We start from the raw sequence: 25813 nt of genomic DNA, 5'->3' as shown, positions 1-25813 counted from the left end.
GACATGAATCGAGGCAGGGAGCCAGGCATGGAAATTCCAGTGACATCCATGCATAGAGAAGGACTAAGTCTTGAAACTAGAGATATGTGAGTAGAACAGGGAATGTTTAATCAGATGAGATCAGGTTATTTTCTTTATTTTGTGTTTTGTTGAACGTCTCTGTGCTGAGCAAATGTAACTAGCCCCGTACACTGTAAAATGAATCCCAGAGAAGCAATTCTGTGTTTTAATCCTTTTTTTCAGTTGCTTTGTAACATATAGCAATCAAGTGGTATTTCACCAAATGTGGAGGCTTTTTTGTTAATAAAAATCACCCTTTTAAGACCATGATCTGATTCCTGTGTACTAGAAGGCAGGAGGTCTGTGACTAAGACTGAACAGCCGAGCTACTAAGAGAAATTCAAATTTTCAAGCTCTCTGCAGAAGGAGAGTTAAATGATTTTGGGAGTATCTCACAGAAAGGAATTCCCAAGTGTGTCTTTCTGGGTTCTCAAAAGGGGTTGCATTTGGGTGATGGCAGCAACACTAATCCAAGGCTGGGGAAATCAGTGACCTTGGGGAATTTTTAATACAAGCGTTTAGTGGCAAGGTATTTTAAAGTCTCGTGTGGGCCTCTACCATTTGCACTCAAAGCGCCAGTGTGGGGGATAGTCATGACATGTGTCTTTTCTAATCACAATATATCTTTATTTTTTGAGATGGGGTGACCAGATCTGCATGCAGTATTCAAGATGTGGGCCTACCCAGCCTTTAAATGACAAAGCCATTAGTCACAGAGGCAAGAAAATAGAGAAGGGAGCTAGTCATGATTCAGAAAGAACTCCCCTCTATCCCACATTGTGGAAAGGTTGCATTTACATGATTAGAAATGCCCCGAACCCTGCATAATTTCTGCAAAACTTTCAAGCTTCCCATGTAATATTCTGCTATCTATTGAATTAATATACTCCTTGTTTAGTCTGCAGAATCACGTCGAATCCAGCATATTCACAATCTATGATTGCGTTTCTCCCAGCTCACTAACAGAATGAACTTGGCTCCAAATTAGTCATTTGATGTGTCATGGCATCTAAAGTATGTGAATCAGATTTTGTGTTTGGAGACTGAATCACAGTAAATGCAGCGATGAAGGAAATCTCAGAACAAGCAGCTGAGGTTTCAAATTTAGGAAAGTATTCATTCTTCACTGATTGCACAGCCTGTCTAGTTGGGATATACATGGCAGGAATTGCGATGAGAGTGAAACCCTCCTCATTGAATTTCTTATGCCCTTTATCATTGCTGATGTGACTTTTTTTTACACCTGCTGTTTCCTTTGGTGGAACATAATTATGAGAAAAGAAGAAGGTAAAAAAGATAGAAAGAAAAGTTAGAATTAAAAATGCTGGGGCAGAGAGAGGAGAAAAAGAACTAGTATCACAAAACCTTCCATTGGCTGAGCTAGTCTAGATGTGAGAAATCATTTAGCATTACACTATAAGACAATAATTAAAGCACATTTGGCTTCATTATGGTTCTCTGCACTGAAATGAGTGAGCCTATAGGTAGTACAACCTCAGGAGATCTCAGTAAGAAGCAGAGCTCTGTTAAATATTCTCTAGAAGACTCTAGAGCGTGAGAGAGAAAGTGACTTAAAATCATTTGGATAAAATACAGGACTATGTAGCACTTTAAAGACTAACAAGATGGTTTATTAGATGATGAGCTTTCGTGGGCCAGACCCACTTCCTCAGATCAAATAGTGGAAGAAAATAGTCACAACCATATATATCAAAGGATACAATTTAAAAAAATGAACACACATGAAAAGGACAAATCACATTACAGAACAGAAGGGGGATTTGGGGGGGGGGGGGAAAGGAAGGTGAATGCCAGTGAGTTAAAGCCGGGGTCTTTGTTAAGTCCGGTGCGGAGAGTGTCGAATTTTAGCATGAATGCCAAAGGACACAATCTCAATGACCTGCTAACCTGCATCCTACTTCAGAAGACATTCAAATCTGCACTTGAAAGGGAATCCTCTGAACTGGCATTCATGCTAAAATTCGACACTCTCCGTACCGGACTTAACAAAGACCCCGGCTATCTTACACATTACAAAGATAGCTTCCCCAATTATCACCTCTAATTCTATTAACTCACAGACATTTCCCCTTCCCCACCTCTAATATCATTAACTCACTGGCATTCACCTTCCTTCCCCTACCCCCCCCAAATCCCCCTTCTGTTCTGAAATGTGATTTGTCCTTTTCATGTGTGTTCATTTTTTTAAATTGTATCCTTTGGTATATATGGTTGTGACTATTTTCTTCCACTATTTGATCTGAGGAAGTGGGTCTGGCCCACGAAAGCTCATCATCTAATAAACCATCTTGTTAGTCTTTAAAGTGCTACATAGTCCTGTATTTTGTTTCAGCTACACCAGACTAACACGGCTACATCTCTATCACTAATCATTTGGATAGTGATTGTCCAAAACTTCATCTGCTTGATTCCTTGACAGATGGCACAATTACCATCCTGCCTTGACCTAAATTTGGGTAGGATTGTTTCCTCAGCCCATGCATTCCTTATCTCCAGATCCTGGGTTCAAAAAAGTCTGATTGTAGACATCATTCCAGGGTAATCCCATTATGGAATCTGGAATATAGAGAATTCTCAGAAGAGTCAGGTCTTTTTACTACTGTGTCAAAACTGAAAAGCAAAGTGAGCTGGGAATGTAGGAAGGCAGGAGCTGGAAGGGCAGGCGGGAGTGTGGAGGAGGAAGTGTTTGGGTGGAGTTGTGGGGGGAAAGGAAATGAAAAGTGGAGGGGAGCGCAGAAATTAGAGATGCGTGAAGTGACGTCGTTAAACATGCTCACAAGAGGGAATGTTCGGAGAAGTCAGTAATGCCAGCATTGGAGTCTCTAAAAGTGATTTTTGGGGGGCAGGTCTCTGACAGGGGTATGGGAGAGATAGTGGCCCACACCCACTCCTAAGGCTTGTCTGCAAGGGGACATTCAGGCAAGTTAGATGAATTAACTAAGGCCATGAAGTTAAAGCACATAGCACATTAAATCTCTGGGTGCATGTGTCGTTTAGAAGCAAAGTGGCCTTTCAGTGAACAAAGATCACTGTATTTCTGAATGAGAGAACCCATTCAGGCAAGGATTAATGTCACAGTTTTCCTTAATTTGTCTCACCTCTTGGGGGAGAGAACCCCTGGGTGACTTCATTCAACCTGGAGCTTCAGCAATGGTGCTCTGGGGACTTAAGGGGCGCAACCAAGACTGAGCTCATCAGGAACAGAGATACTTGGACTCCAGTAGGGCTGCAGAGGTAGAATTTTGAACAACTTGTACCCTCAGGGCTCAGGGCCTTAGGAACTTCCCAGACTCCATGCAGGACTGTGTAGGGAGTGCCGCAAAGTAGTCCACACTAGCCCCTCAGAGTTCTGGCTCCTTGGGGGGAGCCATATTTTGCTGGTGATGACATGATGTATGAAAAATATTGTATTATTTTCTAAACAAGCTGTTGTCACTTCCTTTTGAGACCAAGGAAAGCATTTATCATTGTTGTCTTGCAATGCAAGTTTTAAAATGGTATTTAGCAGCAATGCAGGCTTCAGATTCATTTCAAACTACCGTACTTTAGTGAATATAACCTGCGGGTTATGCAAAGTTTTACATACCCCGCCACTCACCTCCCCGCGGGCTGTACTTGTCTGCGTGTAATACAGGGTTTTTTTTTTTTTTTTTACTGAAAGGAAGATAAGACTGACTCTTACTTGAGAAAAGCAGCATATTTTAATTTAATAATAGAGGCAGTTATATTAAAATTCATTAAAATACATTAAAATTCATTAGTTTACTGTGCAACTAGTAAAAGAATAAAAACAATTTAAAAAAAGCCATCTTCACATTCTCATTCACTCTGATTTCTAGAATCAGCGCCAGCAGCATCCTCCTTAGCGTCTGAGTTCTCAAAACCATCAAAACTCTCGTCATAGTCACTGTCTTTAAAAACATCCATAAAATCCATAGCTAACACTAGGTTGGCTTCGGTGACAGTTGAGGTCTGTGGTACAGAATCAGAATTGCTGTCGTACTCGGAATCAGAGCTTGAAGTGTCAATGTCGGGAAGAATTTCACATTTGCCACTACACACAATTAAAAATTGGCTGTGTAGGATTTGCGCTTAGACATGTTTAAAAGGTTTTAAAAGTTTAAAATACAAGTTAAAACCACTGAAGGAATAAGTGAATGGAAAAGCGGTGTGGTTCAAAGGGGTTATATACCAGCAATAAGGATTGTAGCCTACTTAGAGCTTGGCATTATCAACTGTGGTTCATTAACACTTGATTACAGGTGCTTTGCATTAACATTGCCCGCGGTTCATCTCCCATGGGCTATACATGTGTGCAGGGTATACAAGACTTTTTTTACTCAATCAGGGAAAACCGTGGGTTATACACAGGTGCGGATAATACTCGTGCACTGGTTATACCTGTATGCGCTAATTTACGGTACCTCTTATTTTTTTGCAATGAGAATAATTGGGCCCAAAGGAAAGGGGAAAGGAAGGAAGAATAGCAGCAAAGGAAAGAAAGACAAAAAAAGATAAGAAAATAATCTCTTCTTTGTGTAGTTGGGTGAATCGACTGCATTTTCTCTTCTCTTTTCCATTTTAAATTAATACTAACCCTACTCAGGAAGCAGCGATCCGTGAGTATAACGCCCAAAGGCAATGACACTTTGAGATTATGGCTGTATACAGAATTTGAGATGGGGACAGGAGGTGTTGAATTTTGACTCTAGATCCAAGCCTTCCTTAGGGAAGGGGCTTGAGTTGGATACAAATCCAGAAGAGGCCTGTTGTTCAGATAAAATCTAAATAGTGGGAACTTCAGATGAATGTCTGATTTTCATCAATTCACTTTGTGTTAAAATGTCATGAAAACAGCTCAGTTCAGCCCTTTCAAACTTATTGGTCTTGTGTGGGGCTCAAATTGAATTCTAAGCTTCAATAATCCAGATCTGGATCCAAGCATTGCTTTCTTGACCTATCTCTGCCAATACAATTTTCAAATCTCCACATAGCCTGGAGCTTTTTCTAACACAACACAGACTCGGACTGCCACTCTGGCAAGGCTGTGACACTCTATAGGTGTTTGAGGGGGCTGTGCCTGTACTAGTAAGTCTGAAAGAGAGGAAAGCCCAGGTGTGGATTGGAAACAGCACTGAAAAAGACTATAATCCTTACATCTCTTTTTCCTTCTTCTGCAGGGGGTGGAGGAAAGCGCAAAGGCAAAAGCAAAAAGTGGAAGGAAATCTTAAAATTCCCTCACATTAGCCAGTGTGAAGATCTCCGAAGAACAATAGGTAAGAGGCCTATTCTCTGTTAGAAACATTGTGGAAACAAAGTACATATTCTCCACACCGCCTCACCTGAGAGGCTTCTGTTTAGCTTCTGTAACTTCATTGTGCAAACTGTGTGTTTTCTGAGTCAGGAGGTGGTGTTGTAAACTAATATTGGTGTTCTGGGCATAAGATGCACTGCCTATTTTCAACAGGTGCATGTATGTATGTGTAGGGGATTGACCCCCGGGGGGGGGCTTATGTCCGCCCCCTCAGTCACCAAAGCGTTGTTTGCCGCTGCACGCAACTTACTCGGTGTGCGCCCCGCGGCGGTTGGGGGAAGGGGGTCCGGGCCCGCCCTCGCTCCGGACCCCAGCCCAGGGCCCTAAGGTGCGGGAAAAACTCCCCACCTAACAGGGGGGGTCGAGACCCCTAAACTCCCCTGCTCTCAGGGTCCACATCCCTGCCCTGGGCCACTTCTTCCCCCCCGGAACCAGCGGTTCACCTGGGTGTTCCCTCGGCCCCCACCCAGGGCCTCCAACACCAGCTTACGCTCGCTGGTCTTTGCGGGGGAAATGTCTCCTCGGCGTCTCCCCCTCTTGCCTGCCGCCCGGCCGCTTTTGAATGGGCCGCCGGTCGCAGGCAGATGACGTCAGCGCCTTCGTCTGCCTGCGGCCCCTCCCAGGGTAGAGCGTCAGGTGACGTCCCCCTGACGTCACCCCGCCCTCGTCCCCCTCCGGCGCTAACTGCCGGCCCCGGCTCGTCACCCGGCCGGGGTGCCGGTTCCCCCGCTCCTGCCCCGTGCGCGGCCGCCTGTGCCGCGGCGGCTTCCCTCGCCCCCGCCCGCCCCGGCTCGTTCCCCGGCCGGGGCGCCGGCTTCCCTGTGCTGAAGCCGCAGGCGGCGGGCTGTGCCGTCCCGGGGGTTGAGTCCTCCCCCCCTCTCTGCGGCGTGCCGGCGCCTCCCGGGAGGGGCGGGGCTACCCCGCCACACGCCTTCCCCCTTAAGTCTGGTGCCCCACTCGCCGTCTCTGTTTCCGAGTTCTCGGCCACGCGGGACAGCCAGTCTGCATTTCCATTGTTGGTCCCCGGGCGATGTATGACCCGAAATTGGTAGGGCTGCAGGCTGAGGTACCACCGCAAAATCCGTGGGTTGGTGTCCTTCATCTGCTGCATCCACTGCAATGGGGCATGGTCCGTCACCACGGTAAATTCGTCACCTGCGCCACGCTAGCCGTCCTCCTGTCCGTGCCTCCCGTGCGCCTCTGCCCGAAGGTGCAGTCCATCAGGGTGCAGTCCCTTTTGTAATGGCCCTCCTGACCGCATTGGTAGCAGACTACCTTCGGGGCCCCCTCGGGCGGTGGGGCGCCCGGCCCCGTTTCCGTTGCTCGGTCTATCCTGGCCTCTCCCCCTGGGCGGCTCCACCGTGGTGCCAACCTTCTTGTCGGGAGGGGCCCCAGGGAGCCCCCGGATCCTCCTCCGGCGTGTTGGGCCCCTGCCGGCTTGGCCGTCCCTGTCTCGCTCCTCCGAGGTTCTCTCGAGGTTCCTGTGGCTTCCTTCCCTACCGGCCCCTCGGCGGCCAGGTAGTGTTCCATAAGGGTCACCGCCTCGTCCAGTGTCTCTGGGAGGTGCCGCCGGACCCACTGCTGTCCTTCGGCTGGGAGGATGCGGACATACTGTTCCAGTATCACTAGGTCGGCCACCTGGACCCCCGTCTTTGCCTCCGGCTCGAGCCATCGCATCCCTGCTTCTTTTACCCGCTGAGCCACTGCCCGCGGTCGCTCGCGAGGGTCGTACTTGGCCTCGCGGAACCGGCGGCGGTGGGTCTCCGGGGTGACCCCGAGTTGATCTAAAATGGCCTCCTTGACTTTAAAGTAGCATAAGGCGTCGTTGGCAGACATTCCCCGGTAGGCCAATTGGGCCGGCCCCGATAGGTAGGGTGCGAGGAGGGTCGCCCAATGTTCTGGCGGCCATTTCGCAGCGGTGGCCACCCTCTCGAATGTCACCAGAAATGCCTCTGGGTCGTCGTCCGGCCCCAGTTTCGTGAGGCGTATAGGTAGTTGGGTGCCGACCCCCTCTGCCCCTCCGGACCCTCCAGCTGCCCCCGGTACCGTCACTGGTGTCCCTCGCGCCATCTGCTCCTGCCGTTCCTGAAACTGGTTGAGGAGTTGTTGTAGCGCTTGCATTTGCTGCTGCTGTTGCACTTTCTGGGTCTCCGTCCACCATTCCAAGACCTTGTTTGCATCCATCGTGTCCTGCTAATCGATATCTTGTTAATTTCCCTTACCCCGTCCAGGCCCCCGTTCCGGGGCCTACTGTACCCACATTCTCCACCACGTGTAGGGGATTGACCCCCGGGGGGGGCTTATGTCCGCCCCCTCAGTCACCAAAGCGTTGTTTGCCGCTGCACGCAACTTACTCGGTGTGCGCCCCGCGGCGGTTGGGGGAAGGGGGTCCGGGCCCGCCCTCGCTCCGGACCCCAGCCCAGGGCCCTAAGGTGCGGGAAAAACTCCCCACCTAACAGGGGGGGTCGAGACCCCTAAACTCCCCTGCTCTCAGGGTCCACATCCCTGCCCTGGGCCACTTCTTCCCCCCCGGAACCAGCGGTTCACCTGGGTGTTCCCTCGGCCCCCACCCAGGGCCTCCAACACCAGCTTACGCTCGCTGGTCTTTGCGGGGGAAATGTCTCCTCGGCGTCTCCCCCTCTTGCCTGCCGCCCGGCCGCTTTTGAATGGGCCGCCGGTCGCAGGCAGATGACGTCAGCGCCTTCGTCTGCCTGCGGCCCCTCCCAGGGTAGAGCGTCAGGTGACGTCCCCCTGACGTCACCCCGCCCTCGTCCCCCTCCGGCGCTAACTGCCGGCCCCGGCTCGTCACCCGGCCGGGGTGCCGGTTCCCCCGCTCCTGCCCCGTGCGCGGCCGCCTGTGCCGCGGCGGCTTCCCTCGCCCCCGCCCGCCCCGGCTCGTTCCCCGGCCGGGGCGCCGGCTTCCCTGTGCTGAAGCCGCAGGCGGCGGGCTGTGCCGTCCCGGGGGTTGAGTCCTCCCCCCCTCTCTGCGGCGTGCCGGCGCCTCCCGGGAGGGGCGGGGCTACCCCGCCACAGTATGGCAGAGGACAAAGTATTAATGTCCATGCCTCTCTGGTTGTTTGTGTGTAACCAACACATGTTCTGTGTGTGGTGTATTGTCCCATGTCATGCTTCTTAGACCACTTACAGAGAGAATAATTAGTCTGCTCTACAGCCTTACCTGAGCCAGCTGGCTTTTTAACTCATGCAGTAGAAGCTCCTACACTTAAGTTCCAGAGGTCCCAGGTTCTGTTCCACTGGCCGGTGTTACAAGTGCAGGTTCTAGCAGCCAAAGAGGTCTTTCCTTTACAAGGTGTACCTCCATTAAACAGTTATGGGCATGTGTACCAGATGCTTTGGTTGGCCCATATGGGGCCAACATTGTGCATAACAGGCTCTTCAGTATGGAAATGGATCTTTTTCTGCATCACCCAACATTGTCTTGAAAGAAGTAGCCCTCTGTCTGGAAGTAGGAGACTTGGTAAAAGCAGCGAGCCTTTCAGTGTGCTTGGACATTAATACTTTATTCTGGAGGTAATATGCAAGTCGTACACACTTTGTACAGCCAGGCAGACTCACTCAGCAATAGCCATCCAGAATGCATGTCATAGCACTGTCTTTATGCACTTTTATAGAGGCCTCGTAAAGCTTATTTTTTAAAATTACTTTGTTTTATTGTTGTGAAACAAATATTAAAAAGTTGGAATTGGGGTTTGCAGTTGCTGTTTCCACAGAGTATAATTTCTCCTCTCGCATCTGGAAAATTTCAGCATTTTCTTAACTGCAATCATTACTGAGTAATGTTAATGGGTATATGCTGGAAAGCATGATGTTACCGTTCCATCCATAACAGGTTAACTTTAACTAGCCAAACTCCTATTTTTCCCCTCTGACGTAAATCCAGACACTGGCGAGGAATAAATGAAAGGCAAGAAACTGTAACAACTGAGATAGCAAATTCCCTAATTTGTCTGACTTTGGTGGGACTCAGGGGGCCTGACCAATGTGCTATGGTTTACACACCAAATTTGCCATTTATGCAAGGAAAATATGTGGAAAGCTAGTAAACTGTTTTCATGGTTTCCAGCAAATTTCATTTCCCTCATTATGTGGTTGAAGGGAGCTAAAGGAGGGAAATGGACATAAAGAACAAAACTGTCTCTTCCAGTTCATGGACAGTTGTTTGGTCTATATTCACTCAAACCTTGAAACAATTTCTGAAGGTAGGGAACTTACTTGGAGCAAGGGAAACTTAATATATTGTGATTTGCATATGGAATTATCTCTGTTGTTCAATTAACCTTGATTCCTAATGTGGAAACCTGGACTGCTTGAGACATCCTGCTGCATAGAAACACACAATAACATTCAAGGAACATTGTTTAAAAAAAAAACTTGATCTGTCTCAACTTTTATTGTTTCTGAAATATTATCTAGGTGTCGTTTCTGGCATTTATTTGTGACAATTCCCTCCTAAAATGTGTTGGCTTGGTATCTTTTTATTAATGGACCAGGAAAAAAATGCAGGCAGAAAGTTTCCCTTGGGATGAAGTGATCAGATGTGGCTTTGCTGGAAGGATTGTGCTGATTAAAAAAAGATAGTGGTTGATGCATTTTAGGGGACAGATGGAAATAAAAAGAAATCCAGATCCTGCCATCCTTATTCCTGTTGAGGAGCACTTTACACATTGATTTTAATAAGACTACAGAAGGATGCAGGCAATACTGGAGGGTCTACGCAATTGCTGGGCCCCTCGGCAAGATGGGAGGGGGCAGCTCTGTGCTCCTGGAAAGGACGGGGCTTGGGGCTGCCCGGAGTGCACTGTGCATCCCTCTATCAGCCTTCACTGTGGCCTGGGGTATGCTGCGCAAGGCTCCGGCAGCAATTTAAAGGGTCTGAGGTTCAGACAGCCACTTGGAGCCCTTTTGAATCTCTGAGACCTGGGGCAGTTGTCCCCTCCCCTGGGCCCCCACCTTCATCAGTAGGTCTGGGCTTTACTCAGCATGAGTACGTCACAATCCCACATAGGTGTATTGAAAAGAAGCTGTTTAAAAAATGCAGCGTGAAAAAGAAATCTGTGAAAAACAGGCAGGCTGAAATAAACCAAGGGTCTGCAACCTGTGTTGACACAATTATGAGTCAGCTCATACCTTTTGGTTCTCTCTGTGTTTACAGGAGACTCTGTGTTTGACTATCCATCATCTGGTGTCTTGCTGAAAGTCTTGCTTAATAACCCCCTTCTTCTTCTGCACAGATACAAATATCTAAGCACAAGTGAGCAGCAATTTTTTTGATAAATCAACAAATATGGGAGCATCTTTACCAAAGTGCCATTTAGCCAAGAAGCCATTTATTGAGTCAGATTTCAAAACAGCCTTCATTTATTTTCATTATTTATTTATTTACCATGACTATTTTATTTGGTCCTAAGTACACAGCACCTTCCACCAGGAAACTGTCTGGCCTGCATTGTGTGGTAATTACACGGGCTAGTGGAACAACAGGGCTGTTCAGAATGATGCAATAGTAATGCCTTTACATGTTCTGAATGGGGCTAGTATATTTGTTATGAATGGCTAATGTATGTTTCTGTTTGCAACCCTCTTCATGAATCCAAAATAAGAAGTAAATTGCATTAAAACAACTAGCATTCCCAAGAGGAGTATGAAGTATTAGTTTCCCTTTCAGAAAATGAAACATGGAGTTCAGACGTCCACAACAATGAATCCTATTACAGATACTATTTGTAAATTACATACTACTATTTTTATAACCTGCAGAGAATAGCTTGGCAAAACAGAGGAGTTTTCAGGGGAATCAGCTACATGTATCTTTAAAAAACCTTGCTTTGACAAATAACATCAGTCAGTGTTTACAAGCAAGTAACGGCACAAACAGGAGTGTTAGAAGGCCACCAAAAAAAATTAACAAAAAAAAGTCCTAATTTTGAAGGCTGGAGTGCTTTTTTGATGATAAAAGATTGTTAATGTCTGCAAATATTTCTGAATGACGCAAAAGGTTCTGTGGGTTAAAAGTGTGGAATTTTTATTTATTTTGCTCAGACCCATTCTGTGCTTTATTCTTTCATAAAAAACTGCTTGGGTGAAAGAGTTGATTATTCTGATCTTTGGCAAATTTTCTTTCGTAACTGTCCAAAAGCTATATAATAAATCAAGATTTTTTTTCACAGAGATTGAAGTTTATAGGGAAGCTGTGCCACAGAATACGTCTGCTGTTTGTTATGTTACACTGATTTGTGGCATTACACCAGATTGGCTGTCAAGAATTTTAGCTTGTGGCAAACTAGATTTATTGCAAACTTTAACTCTTCAGTAAAGAGTATTCTTGTTATGGATTGAAGGTGTTTTTATCTTGTTATGCCTTTAGACTTACGGATGTTTATAATTAAAAGGCTCAACATTAATGTTACCATTTTTAATGCTTGGTTTAAAAAAAATAATTCTTCCCCTTGCAGTTAACCTGTTGCAAGTCATTCATGTCTGTCTTGAACATGGTAAAATTAACTCTGAACTTCTTTTTTTGGCAAGGCTGAGTTCAGTGTTGTTAAAAATATTCTTCTTTGTGTCAGAGATTTTGTAGGCAGGATGAACAGAGTAAGTTGCTCCAAATTCTAACCATACCATTCACAGGCTGGCTTTTTCGTGAAAGTTAGATTTTAAAAAATTCATGCTCTTTAAAAACATGATCGAGACCAGCAGTGGGCAATCTGCAGCCTGCAAGCGGCCCATCAGGGTAAACTGTTGGCAGCCCGCGAAACAGTTTGTTTACGTTCAGTGTGGGCAGGCACATCCTCCTGCAACTCCTAGTGGCTGTGATTTGTCGTTCCCAGCCAATGGGAGCTGTGGGAGGCAATGAGGCACAGGGACATGCTGGCTGCCACTTCCCGCAGCTCCCACTGGCCGGGAAAAGCGAACCATGGCCACTTCAGATGCTCAATATATAGAAACTGTCTCGTGGCCTGCCAGTGGCTTACCCTGACAGGCTGCAGGTTGCCCATCGCTAATCAAGACCTTCAGATGAGTGATTTTTTTCAGATACTTTGGCTTTTATGAAGTCTCACTAGTAATTCTGTGATGTCCTCACTCGGAAGATCTCAAAGCACTTTAGAAATAGATTAATGAATGACACCTCGTTAAACTCTGTAAGGAAGGGAAGTATTATCACACCTGCTTTACAGATGAGAAAACGGTGGTAAAGAGGCTTGCCCAAGGTTGCTGAGCAATAAGTCAGTGGCAGAGGCAGGAACAGAATCCACATTACATATGCTTCAACTACTACACCATCCTTCTGTTTTTCCTATTCTAAGAATTGTGCCTTGGTGGAGTTCCCTCCAAAGAACTGGGCCCTGTACCGAGGCTTCCAAGCCTGCAGAAAATCTACATTATTTCCTTACCTTAAATTCAATTTTAAAAGGTATAGGACTCATAGACTAAAGTTCTCTGAAAATCCACAGACCAGTTATTGCACAGGCAAAAGAAATGCAAGTGTCTCTAGATCCCTTCCTCCTTCCACTCTCTTGCGCACTGTGTACCTTCAACCCTGTTCAATCCTTTAAGGGCAATTTAGTGTTAATGGTCAGTTTTACCCTAACTTAACTGTACCAGAAGTTTCGGGGGAAGGTCGAGTTAGTCTGTACAGGAAAAAACAACAAATGGTCTGGTAGCACTTTATAGACTAACAAAATATGTTGATGGTATCATGAGCTTTCGTGGGCACATCCCATTTCTTCAGATGACCGGAGTTTTTAGCAATTGTACCAGTTAACAAAAGTGTAGATATTTAGCAATGTGGGCAACACTTTTCTGGGAATTGCATTGAGCCCAGCATTATGTATTTGAGAAAGTTTGTCTGTCTGTCTGTCTGTGTTCAAGAACTCCTCCTAAACAGTGAGAACTAGGACCACCAAATTCTGTATGCTGCCTCCTCTTATCATAACGTAAAGCAAAGTAATAATTTGATTGTGCCAGGAAAATGGGATGTGCCTGGAATAGGATTGCTTCTCATAAAACCATACAGAAAAGAGACACAATCACCAAGCAGGTAAAGGGTCTGGTTAGGGGTGCACACTCCACCCCTGGCTGAGACTGCCTCAGTCCCAAGTCTTTTCCCCCCAGGTGCCCTTTAGGGAGGGCGGAGGGAGCTGAGGCTCTCCCCTTCTTCCCGGTTCCTATGGGAACATTGCTGACTGTTCTTCATCAGGGAGCAAGGGGAAAGTGCACAGTTTGCTGCATTCTTCACTCTGGCTGGGGAGCACAGGGGGTAGATGAACCTGGACAAGTATGTATATTTTTTATTTTATTTTCCAAAAAACGAAAATTGAGTTAAGGACTGGAGCAACACCAGGCAAATCTTCTAGTTTTTGTATAAGCTACTAATCAGTTGCAAAGTAGTACCCACTTTCAGTTGCTACAATTCATGGCCCGCATTCTGCAATCCGATCTACTTGGGGAGACCCTATGCCCCTGCTTTGGTTTGGGTGTAAGGTTCCATGCAGATCAGATGGCAGGATCAGAGCCTTGGTTAGTTACATCTGACGCTTTCTGTTCCCAGATTGAATGACTTAAGTAAACAACCAACAGTGAGAACTGCACATGTTACAGTCAAACACATAAGTCAGATACTGAACTTCTGAGTGTAAAATTAACTCTTTGTGGGCATTTGTGATCACAGAACTCAAATACTGAAATGGTCACAGAAACTATGTACAAAGAGGCTGCAATCTGTGCAGAGGTCTTGATCCATGCTAACGGCTCCTACATACTATGGTAATAGAAATAAATAATAATCAAAGTTCCCTTTCAAATCTTATCAAATTTTCATGTCCATTTTTCCTCTCGACTGTTGTTCGATTAGAATGTTCATAAGGACTAACGACAAAGGTAGAGTTGCAACTGTCTTTCCATTTTCAATTCCCCCGGCATTGGTCTATACATGCATGATTTTTATTGTCATTTTATAAAATTCGTGATCAAATATTATAAATAGGGTTAGTCTATCATTTTCCACTGAAACAGTATTTTGCTCCATTTGGAAAATGGAGTTTTTGACTAAAAATTTCCCAGAGTAAGATTCTGGTTTGCTTGGAAATTTTACAATTTTGTGGGTGGATGGAGGGAAGGGGGAATTGTTTTTTCATCAAATTCAAATTTTCCGTTGAAAATGTTTAGGCTTTATTCTTATTATTTTCATCAAAATGTTCCATGGGGGCTATGGAATAGGGAGTAATATTTTCTGACCAGCTGTAATCATAAGATTGATTTTTTTAAAAAAATATGGCAACATTTGTACAGGTTGTACCTCCCTTAGCTGGGATTCCCTGGTCCAGCAACATCTGTGGTCCGGCATGGACCATGGATGTTCCTGGACCACAGAGCCCAGGAAAAGGGAGGGCTGGCAGTGGAGCAGGAGCACGTTAGGTGGCACCAGCAACCCAATGTGTGTGGGGGGTGGAACAGTTGGCACTGTGGGGAGCTCTGGCCCCAGCCACAAAGCTCTGCCCCAGCCTTGGCTGTGCAACTGCAGCCCCAGTCATAGAGCCTGGTAACTGCTGAGCTGCTCTGCCCCAACTGTGCAGCTCCAGCCCCAGCTGTAAAACCAGGTGGCTGCGAAGCTCTACCCCAGGGTTAGCAGCATTTAGAGAGCCCCGGGTGGGTGGGGCAGCAGCAGTGACAGGCTGGAGCTCTAACCCGGTGTTAACACAGGCCAGAAGAGGAGGGACCGGTCTGGCAAATCCCCTCGTTCGGGACCTATCAGGTCCTGAGAGTACTGGACCAACCTGTAGTACAGCTGGTCCCCAAGTTACGCCCAAAACTGCCGTAAATAGTGGACCCCGAGTTACGAAGGCGATCCATGCTTACGAACAGCGCGGTCGCGTGTAACTTTATGGGGTCCAACTTATGAACGAACCGAGTTACGACCAATTGCTTGGTCCGTAACCGGTTCATAAGTCAGGAAGAGGCTGTATTACTGGTTCCAGGCCTGCAAACATCTAGGCAATATACTTAACTTCACACATGACTAGTCCCACTGATTCCATGGTTTCCTCATGTGCTTATCTTTGAGCACGAATGTAAAGGTTTGCGGGATTGAGGCCTCAGCTCCTTCTGCGAGTGGTTTGGTTTCCACTGTAGCTGGGGAAGCTCTTTGTACTAACAATCATCCTGCTATTGAATACACAGAAATATCTATTTCCAGAGAACATCAAGAAAACAATTATTTTCCTCTATGTCACTTTGGGCCTAAGTTGCACACACTTATACACATGTGCAATGTCACTCACTTGAGTACTTCCACTGAATTCATTTGACATCAGCTGGGGATACTTGCTAGAAGTACTGTGTCCCCTGTGCAAGTATGTGTAGGTTCAGGACCTCTTTTTCATCTGAGACAGATCTGTCCTTGACTACCTAAGTGGAGAGCCATTTCAAGAATACCTAGACAGCATGTACTTCGATAGGTTTCTGCAGTGGAAGTGGTTGGAAAGGTAAGCACGGCTGTTTTAAAAAATACATGTTTTCAGTTTCTATGCAAAACTAGCAGACTGGGGGTCAAAAAAGCATGTGTTGTTCCCACTGGTTTTTAAATCAAAGGCAGCATTTGGCCATATCTTTGAGTTATGAACAAGTTAAGAAGCACTGATTTCTTACATGAGATCGTCAGTGTTCTTGCGGAAATTCAAGCAGCCAGTGTAGACAGCTGGCAAGTTTTTGCGGAAAAACTTGCCAGTCTAGACACAGCCCATGTGTTTACTCAATTGTGGTATATTAGGGCTGGATTTACACTGTAGGCACCCCCAGCTGTAGGGTCTCAGAGCCCCTCTCCTGCAGTGGCCAGGAGCTCCAGGGTTCCCTTGCCACATGCAGCAGCTCGCAGATGTGGGGCGCCTCCGCAGCCAGACAGGCGCTTCAGGGTCATGCCACCACCCTATGTAGGCTAGAGCTCCAGGGACCCCTGCAGCATCTTGGAACTCCTAACCATTGCAGGTGGGGGATGGGGGAGGGCATGCTGCCACTTTTAACACCTCACCACCCACAGACCCCCCCGCTGCCCAGTGCCCCCCCACAAGTGCCCCACCCCCAACAACCCAGAGTTTCCCACAAGCCTCCCCTCCCCCCACCAGGGACCCACTCTCCCAAGCCCTGTCCTAAGGTGCACTCACTGACCCCACTGGGAGGTGACTTTCTGCCAGGCTGAGCAAGGAGCAATCCAGAAGGGTTGCCAGATGGTTTAACCAAAAATACCGAACATCTCCCCCACCCCTCCAAAAAAAACACTGGGGAAAAAACTCTATTGAGGAAAAAAAAAAAAGGTGAGACGAAAGTTGTTGAGGAAAAAAAAAAAGACCCCAAGAGTTATTAAGCAAAAAAAATTTAAAAATTAAAATTCCCCCTTTAAGAAATGACTTTGAGGCCTTTTGGCCCTAACAGGCAGCCGACAGCCATCCACCATCTTGTCTTCCTGCTCCCCTGTGGAACCAGGTAAGCACCTGGGATTTTCGCTTCCTAGCCGGGAAAAAAACAGAAAATACTGGACATTTTAGGTGTCCACTATTTTCTGAATTTTTTTACCGGACAGGAGGCGAAAATATCGGACTGTCCGGGTCAATACTGGACTGTCCAGGTTAATACCGGACACCTGGCAACTCTACATTCCAGCAGGGCTAAGTGGGGGCAGTTCCTCCCTCCACTGGTCCTGCCCTCTGCTAGGACGCAGGAGGGGCAAAATATGAATGTTTAGAAACCCCTAGAATGCTGCCACCCCAACTACATCACTACTGTGCCTAATGGGAAACCCAGCTCTGTCAATGAACACACTGTCAACTTCCTGCCTGTAGCAAGGGGTAATTGAGAATCCCACACAATGATCTACCATGTGCTGTCCTTTCTGGAAGAACCGTGTCCAAAAGGCTGAATAGCTAGCTGGGCTAGAAGTTTTGCATGGCAAAATAATACAGTGGTGAAGGCATGGCAGCCAGTTATGCTCAGCTCCTCATCTTTGAAGGCCTGCTTAGAACAACTCTTGTTTACTTAGTGGTAGTGTCCTTGGAGATTGACTGCTTCTCCTCACCCAGCTGGTGACATCATTCTCATGGCAACTGAATCCGTGCTATGCGTATGAATCTTACTCTTGTTCACTTCCTGCTCAAGTTGAAATCCTGCCCAACCTCTCCCAGCTTGCATGAGAGGGTTTCCACTGAATGGAAAAAAGAGAGGTCTGTGGATGAGTGAATCAAAATATGTCAAAATTGGAGAAACTGCTAAAAGCCTCTGAAAGGATTTATTGGTCTGGAAAAAGTTATGTAGATTTATGGATTTCATTAATACTGAAATGTGAAACTGATTTATTTCTAAATAAGAAATGAAGATTGGGCCTTTCTCGTCCTTCAGGGCCCTTTCTTTGAACGTTGCCTGCACAGCCCTTCCTCACCCTCAGGTTGATTCTACACTAGGAGCAGCCTCCCCCCTTCCATGCATTGAATGTTCTGCCCACTTCTTTCACATTCTCTCTAGGAGGGTTCTGCCTTATCAGCATTATCCCTAGAACACTTTCTCAGGTGTGATACGTAATTCCAGGTCATGCCCTCTCCCAATTTGGATCACAAGCCTGGTCTCACGCTACATCTGCTTCCAGCGCTTGAAAAGATACCGCTCAAGCCTCAATGTTATTGTTTGTTCTTAAACCCATCTCTGGTGCAGTCCCTTTATTTAAAACCCTTCAGAATCGTGTATAATTCTTCCATAAACATACGCCTTTAATGTTCTAATGAGGGACAAATAGAGCAATGTTTGGTGCCCTTGCGGGTATTAGCTATATTCAGTTTAAGGCGATGGGTGAAACTGAGAAGCGTTTTTTGTAATACCGTCACAGAAAGTATGTGAAAAACAAGCTGTTTTATGCATCTATTGAGACTCAAGACTAATACTGGGAGAACAGTCTGCTTGCAGGCTGCCTGCACTTGACAGCTTCCAGGACTGTAAGGGGACACAGGGGAAATGAGTTTAAATGATCTCAGCCCACATTCTGTTTACAGAATTTATTTCACAAGACTTAATCCATTAAGCATTACCTTGGCAATGGCAACCCAGCGAGAAACCAAGAAAGCCGTTGCTGTTTCCCCTAAAGGGCAGGCAATGAATCCCCTTCTCCTTTTCCAATAATGCTTAGGCCACCATGTTGACCTGTATCAATAACCCCCCCCCCCCAAACCCAGAGATACTATTGCTGAAACCCCTTTTTGTGGACAAAAGTGTGTTTTGTGTAATACATACTTGCCCACAAATTAAAAAGAAAAATTCCATAATGCACTCAGCTTTCAAAAGCTGTCAGAGTAATAGGCAGAAAGGGATCTCGAAGAAAATATATCCTTTACGAGATGCCTCTTATCTATTGCTTAAAATAGAAATTAGATATTGTGAGCTGCAGGGTTTGTCATTATCTTATTAGGTAATATGAGTCATTAACACTAATTAATACTTGTACGGAGGTTTGAAATGGTAAAGTGCGATCTAAGTATTCCGTGTTCATGTTAAGTATTATTACCTAATTGGTAAGGAATTTTTCTTTAAAATTGAGTTAGTTTATGCTGGTTTTAGGGAGAGAAAAGGGAAGCTGAATTTATACTAAAATCCTATGCTTGCGCTACTGCAGTCAACTGGAATTTTGCTATTGATACCACTAAAGGGAAAGAGCAGGTCAGAGGAAATCATTTGTGAGCAAACAGGGCCTGATTAAGCTCCGCTGAGGTCTATGGCAAAATCCCCGTCATCTTAAATGGTGCTGGATCAGAGACATATAACTGTCTGTACACACATCTGTGTCTGTGTAGGTGAGTACACACATATGCATGCATCATTTTAATAGGGGAGAAAAGTGGAGTGAAAGGGCTGTCCATACCAGGTGCTATTCCAGAATTAGACCTGGAATAATAATTGACTTTTCAATTCTATGGGTGAAACCAAAACACCAGGGGAAAAATTATTTCAGTTAGATCGAAACCAAAACATCTATTCTATTTTTGTATTTTTTAACCTTTTTAATTTTTAAAAATAAAATTAGTTCAATTATAGTTCAATTATGAAAAGCTAATCTGAATTGAAAAGTCAAAAGAAACCTTCTTAGCTTTTCTGGATTTTTTTTCCCCCAAATGAAACAGTTTGGTGAATTTGACACACATTTGCAAAATACTGCAGACCCAAACCTTCATTTTTTGTGTGTGAAAAAGAAGTTTTGTATGAAAACTTTTGCCTAGTGGATTGAGTTATACCAGAAAAATATTTTTTTTTCAGAATAAAAGTGTCTACAGATGGGGAGTTATTCCAGAAGAGCTGTTCCGCTTAATATTCACAAATCATATTATTCTGGAGAAGATGTTTATTATTCTTATTAGTATTATCTAATTCATTTCATTGAAATACTCTCCTATTTTATAGGCACATACAAATGTCAATAGATGTGATAACAGCACTGCTTGGAACTTTGTGTTTTTAAAACACTTTTTCAATAAAAGTGCCTCTTCATTTATTTCCACAGAAAACATTCATTTTTGACAAAAAGCTGAAAACTGAAAGATTCCCCATTTCCCCATTTTCTTCCTCATTTTATCCTCTTTTTTCCCAGTTTCCAAGAGGAAAAAAGGAAAAATGAGGAGAGAAAAGAAAAAAGAAACCAAACCAATTTCAGTTTTTCAAAAACTGATATTTTTTACAGATTTTTTTGTTTTCTTAATGAAAAATGAAAGTTTTATAAAATTAGACAAAGTGTGTTTGTTTCGATTGACATTTATTTTTGAGAACAGTTTTGACATCTTTAATATATAAGAAACTCTATTAACATTTTTATTAAATTTGTAGCACTTCCTGATTCAGAGCATTCTAATAGGCACTAAGATACTGGATCTAATTTTCAATTTCACTTATGCCTTTATACCATCTTGCCAAGGTTAAAGGACCATAAAGCGAATATAAATATAATGCGTTATTAAATGTGCAACCATTTTAATTTAATAAATTATAAGTATAGTACTTTAAGGCCTCTTCACAGTGCAAGAAGAAGGGTAAAGGGACATTGTGTAAATAAAAATCTGATCCATTATATTCTGGTGGATCCTAATTTCTAGTTTTATAAGGGGAAGAGAGGCATGACATTTTTATGATGAACCTAACAAAGACATCTTTGTTATGATTATGTTTTTAAGAAAGGATGAAAACAAACTGATTTGAGGATATTAAGTCCTTGATTTTCTTCTAGGAAAGAATTTTTGTGGAATGGGACTACATTTATCTCAGTCAGGACAGTTATTCACAGCTTCTACTTACTTTTCAAATAGTCATTTAAGATGCTATTTTGAAATGTTCTTAAACTGATAATAAAGGTATTGCTCTTAATGCACTGTAGATTAAAATGCGAGAACTGGAATTTAAAAGACACTCCTAGCACAGAGTGGGCATCAAGTAAAAGGAGGATCAGATCCTAATATCACTTTTTGGTAGTATTCCTGATTATGCCAATACTTGTATGACTAATAATTGTTACTCCAATTATTTATTATTTTATAGCTTCTGAGGCATAGAAAATAAACACATTCCCTGCCTCAATTTGCCTGCAATTTAGATTTAGTACAGCTGAATTGCTTAAGCTCTCTGTAGGAAAAGTAAATGCTGGTGGCATTAATTACTGGTTGAATCGCTCTAGTCCAGCACTCTCTGATCTGGCAACATCTGTGGTCCAGCATGATTTTAGTTAGTCAGATGTCCCGCTATCATGGGTATGGTCAAGTTTCCTGTAGCCCCATAAAGTTTGTTTACAGCCACCAGTCCTGAGTCTCAGTGTTCTGTACTGAGAACATTTACCTCAAATGTCGTTTAAGAGCCCAATAAGCAGTGGAAGTATTGATAATGCTGCTATATAATACTAACCTCCTGTGGTTCAGCAAATTCTCTGGTTTGGCACCAGCCAGCTCCCGAGGGTGCTGGACAAGAGAGGTTCAACCTGTATGAAGCATCTGTTTAGTGCTATGAACTTGTGAAAGGCTCTTTACAGGCTCAGTATAAGTAGTGGTATCTGGAAGATATTGGCTTCTCTTCTCATTCAATTGGCAACGGTTGTAAACTCATTATTGTCCATGAAAAGAGATCTATGTTGGTAACTCCTCTGGCCTTTACTAATGATTTTCACTCTCAATGTTAGGTAACAATGAATTGAAATCCTACAGAAAGCTGCATCCTGTGTCTAAAGTAACAGGTGATGCAGATGCAAATACTGTCTTACAGTAGAATACCACCTATTACTTTCATATAACATTTTTATTTTCTGCAGCCAGCTAGCATCTTTCCAACAAGTCTCCAAACCTGGCTGCTCCCAAGGTTTCACTTGCTAAGGAGTCAGAGTAAGAAAAAGAAAATCATATTTGTCAACCAAGCACTCACAAACACATGAACCAAATGTAGCGCCCCCTCTCCACCTGGTTACCTTCTTTTAGAGACAATCTCCTTTCAGGTTCGGATGGATAGGTCTGGGTTCTTCTGGATCCCGCCACCTACTCAATTTTATTCTTTCTGATTGATGTACTTGGCGGTGCCTCCACCCCCCTCACTCCTTCCTAGCAGGGTTGCCAGGGCAGCTTGGGAGGAAAATTCTAGCCCAGGATAATCCCCACGTATTCGCCAGATAGTTGGAGACTCCCAGAAAATAACACAAACACATACACTATAATAAACACAATTATATTAAACAGGAGACAATTATAACAGAACAGGGTAAAACATTATTTTTAGGGTCACCGGTGCCCTGCAACTGTGAAGTTAGTGTCCCGTTGGTACGCGTACTTTGTTGGGGCCCTTGATGACTGTTGACCACAAAATCCTTCTCTGCAGTGGTTTAGCAGTGGGGCTGACTAGGTCCAGTACAGCCCAAAGGACTCACAAATGGGAGAAGGCAGCAAATCCCTCCACAGTTTAATAGGCTGCAGGTAATAAAATCCCCAAACAAATTCCCTGACTTACTAACTAAAAATTGGTGCACTCACACACTCCATGAATGAGCCTCAGGTTGAGAGATGACTCAGTCTCTGCAAAGGGGCTGCTCTCTTCTCACAGGGGTCCTCTTCAAGCAGGAACCAGGCTGCTTCGGTCCCAGAATTTCCCCTCACCGTGAAGGGGTGCAGGGCTCAAGATGCAGACCACACAACTGCACCAAAATTCAAAACTATAGCCTCCCAGGCCAGCCTCCAGACCCACACAGCAGGCAGCAGCCCTGAACTTGCTGCTAGAGCCCAGCTGACCATGCAGTGCACTCTCTCACCCAGGGAGCTGGAGAGCCAACTCCGCCTGGCTGGGGAAGCCTCCCAGCAAACTCCACAACTGGGAATCAACAGTGGAGACATAAACCCAGCTGAGGGATCCTGCCTTCAGGTCCCTAGAGGCTAGCTCTCAGGGGGAACCCTGCATGCAGGCCTGGGGCTTACTAGCTCCCACACACTCAGTCCTCCCCTTTTCCTGGCTGGCTCCAGACTCCCCTCAACAATGGTCTCTCCTTCCCCCTGGGAGGGGCATCTCACTCCCTGTGGGTTGCCAGGCAGACTCTGGCCCTGGTAGGGAGGGGGAGCCAAGGCAAACTCAGAGCCTCTCCCTGAGCTGCCAGCAGACAAAGCCCCGGGAATCCAAGCAATCTCCTTGGGGGTTACACTCTCCCTGTGCGAAAGTTCTTGCCGTCCTCGGCAAGGGTCATTTAACCACAACACAAACATGCAAGGTCCTTTCCATCAGGTAATAGTATACATTGTTTAGTTGACAATAAATATCATTAGCCAATAAGTAAGTATTGCTGTGTCCACATACAATATTAATTTAAACATTAAATTGTTATTCAATTTACATTAATAACATTCTTACTATATTTAAATAAATGACTTAACCTTGGAGTCTCCATTGTTAACTATCAGACACAAACAATAATAGGCCACCCGCACCCATCTATTTACTAAATGCAGAGGGACAGAGGTGGAGGACCCTGGGACATCATAGGTGAGTTTCTGTACAGGTTTTCGCTCTCGTTCTGAACGTCGAAGTACAGGAGCTTCTTCATTCTCAGGGTTCTCAGCAGTAATGACTGCAGGACAATCAATGATTTCCCTCTCTGCAGGTTGCATGGCTTCTCCCACATCCTCTACAGGTGGAACCATCCTAGCTGGTAAACCACTTGCCTCTTCATGCTGTATTGTTGACTGAGGGGGTACAAAGGGTGCAGCTTCAGGGTTAAGTATTTGAGCTAGAGGAGGCTCAGATTCTCCCTCTCTAACAGTTTCTACCTCACATAGCTGCTCATGAAGCATAGGAGGTATTGGATAATAGGGGAAGAATTCCTCTTCACTGCTACTCTGTGAATGAGGATCATTTTCTCCAGAGGAGGTTAAAGACTCACTGTCTGCCTCCTCAGCAGATTCAAGTTGTGCAGTAAGGGTTCTTTCTGCAGGAACTTTCTTCCTTAGTCTTGAACGAGTAATGGGTCGCCGGGAGGAACCACATTCACTATTTTTCTCTTCACCTATTAACTGCCCCACTGGCAAGAGGTGGTTTCGGTGAATAGTCTTACAAACATTTTTTCCATTTTCCATCCTAAGGCGATATACAGGCAAGTCTGGTAGCTTATCAACCACTATGTAGGTGTCTGCATTCCACCGGTCAGCTAATTTATGTTTTCCAGTGAGACCTAGATTTCGGATTAAGACTCTGTCTCCTACCTGCAGATCCTGTTCACGGACCCGACTATCATATCTCTGCTTGTTAGCAAGGTTGCTTTTTGTGGCTGCTTGGGAGGCCAGTCTGTAAGCTTCCCGCAAGTCACGCCTGAGACTCTGAATGTACTGGAGATAAGTTGTTTCGCTAGCTTCATCAGAGGATATCCCAAAACATAAGTCAATTGGTAGCCTGGCTTCTCTGCCAAACATTAAATAATAAGGCGAAAACCCAGTGGACTCATTTTTAGTGCAGTTATAAGCATGCACAAGGTAACTGACATGCTCACTCCATCTGGTCTTTTGGGATGGATGTAGTGTTCCCAACATGTTTAGCAAAGTCCGGTTGAATCTCTCCGGTTGTGGATCTCCCTGGGGATGGTAAGGAGTGGTTCTGGACTTCCTTATTCCCAGGGTTTTTGTAAGTTCACGAATTAGTCTGCTTTCAAAATCTCTTCCCTGGTCAGAATGCATTCGGGCCGGGAAACCATAATGTACAAAGAATTTGTCCCATAAAATTTTGGCCACTGTACTGGCTTTTTGGTCTTTTGTGGGATATGCTTGGGAATACCTTGTAAAATGGTCAGTAACTACAAGTATACTGGAGTGGTTCTTTCTATCAGGCTCCAATGACAAAAAGTCAATGCACACCAATTGCATGGGTGCATCTGTAGCGATGTTCACCATAGTCGCTGCCTTTTTTGGCAGAGTCTTCCGCTTAACACACCGAGAGCACCATTTGCAGTGGTCTTCCACAGATGCTGTCATTTTGGGCCAATAAAACCGATCTCTGACCAGTTCCAAAGTCTTATCTACCCCCAAGTGACCATGATCATCGTGCAGAGACTTCAACACCATCTCCTGGTATTCTTGGGGTAAGACCAGTTGTTTCCGCACATGGCCCCTTACAGTCTGGGTGGTCCGGAATAACAAACCTTTGTTAATCACTAAACGATCCCACTCTTTTAAGAGAAGAATTGTGCTGGGGGAAAAGTTAGCCTTAGAGACGGGTTTTTCACCCTTTTCTACAGCTTCCAGCACAGGTCCAATATTTGAATCTTTCCACTGAGCTCTTCTCAATTCAGTCGGAGTTAACTGGGGCAATTCAAAAGTCTTTAGCCCAACGAGGTTTGCATAAATGGTAGGTATAGCCTTCTCAGACAACCCCAGTGTGTCAGCATCTTTCCTCATTTACATAAGGGGACTGCACTTTTCCTATTACAGCCTTGCAGGTGGCACGAATAGCAGGAGATGGTATCTCCATCCACTCAGACTCTTCCTCGAGTGGGTTATGAGGGCGACGGGACAATGCATCTGCGTCTGCATTGGTTTGACCCGAACGGTACTGCAGCTTAAAGTCATAAGCAGCCAAGGCAGCCATCCATCGCTGACCAGTAGCATCTAGTTTAGCCGTGGTCTGCACATAAGTAAGTGGGTTATTATCTGTTTTTACTACAAAGGTCGCTCCGTATAGATAATCATGAAGTTTGTCCACAACAGCCCATTTGAGAGCTAAAAACTCAAGTTTGTGCACGGGATAGTGTCTTTCAGAGGCAGTCAACCCTCGACTGACAAACGCCACAGGTTTCCATTTATTCTCATAATTCTGATAGAGAACTGCTCCTAATCCATCAAGACTGGCATCTACGTGTAGTTCATAGGGCTTGGT

General features: G+C 45.0%; 1 protein-coding gene across 3 annotated transcripts in view; it reads left to right on the top strand.

Moving 5' to 3' along the window:
- The window catches only part of GRK5 (G protein-coupled receptor kinase 5), a 264271-nt gene that overhangs the window by 94717 nt on the left and 143741 nt on the right, over positions 1-25813 (top strand). For all 3 annotated transcript variants that reach the window (XM_075935366.1, XM_075935365.1, XM_075935364.1), the window contains exon 2: positions 5262-5357. In XM_075935366.1, coding sequence (XP_075791481.1) covers positions 5262-5357 — 96 coding nt within the window. The remainder of the gene's footprint in view (positions 1-5261; positions 5358-25813) is intronic.

The sequence above is a fragment of the Pelodiscus sinensis genome, chromosome 8 (assembly GCF_049634645.1).
Source record: "Pelodiscus sinensis isolate JC-2024 chromosome 8, ASM4963464v1, whole genome shotgun sequence".
Classification (NCBI taxonomy): Eukaryota; Metazoa; Chordata; order Testudines; family Trionychidae; genus Pelodiscus; species Pelodiscus sinensis.
Note: the sequence above shows the minus strand (reverse complement) of the source record. Positions and strands in the feature narration are given on the sequence as shown.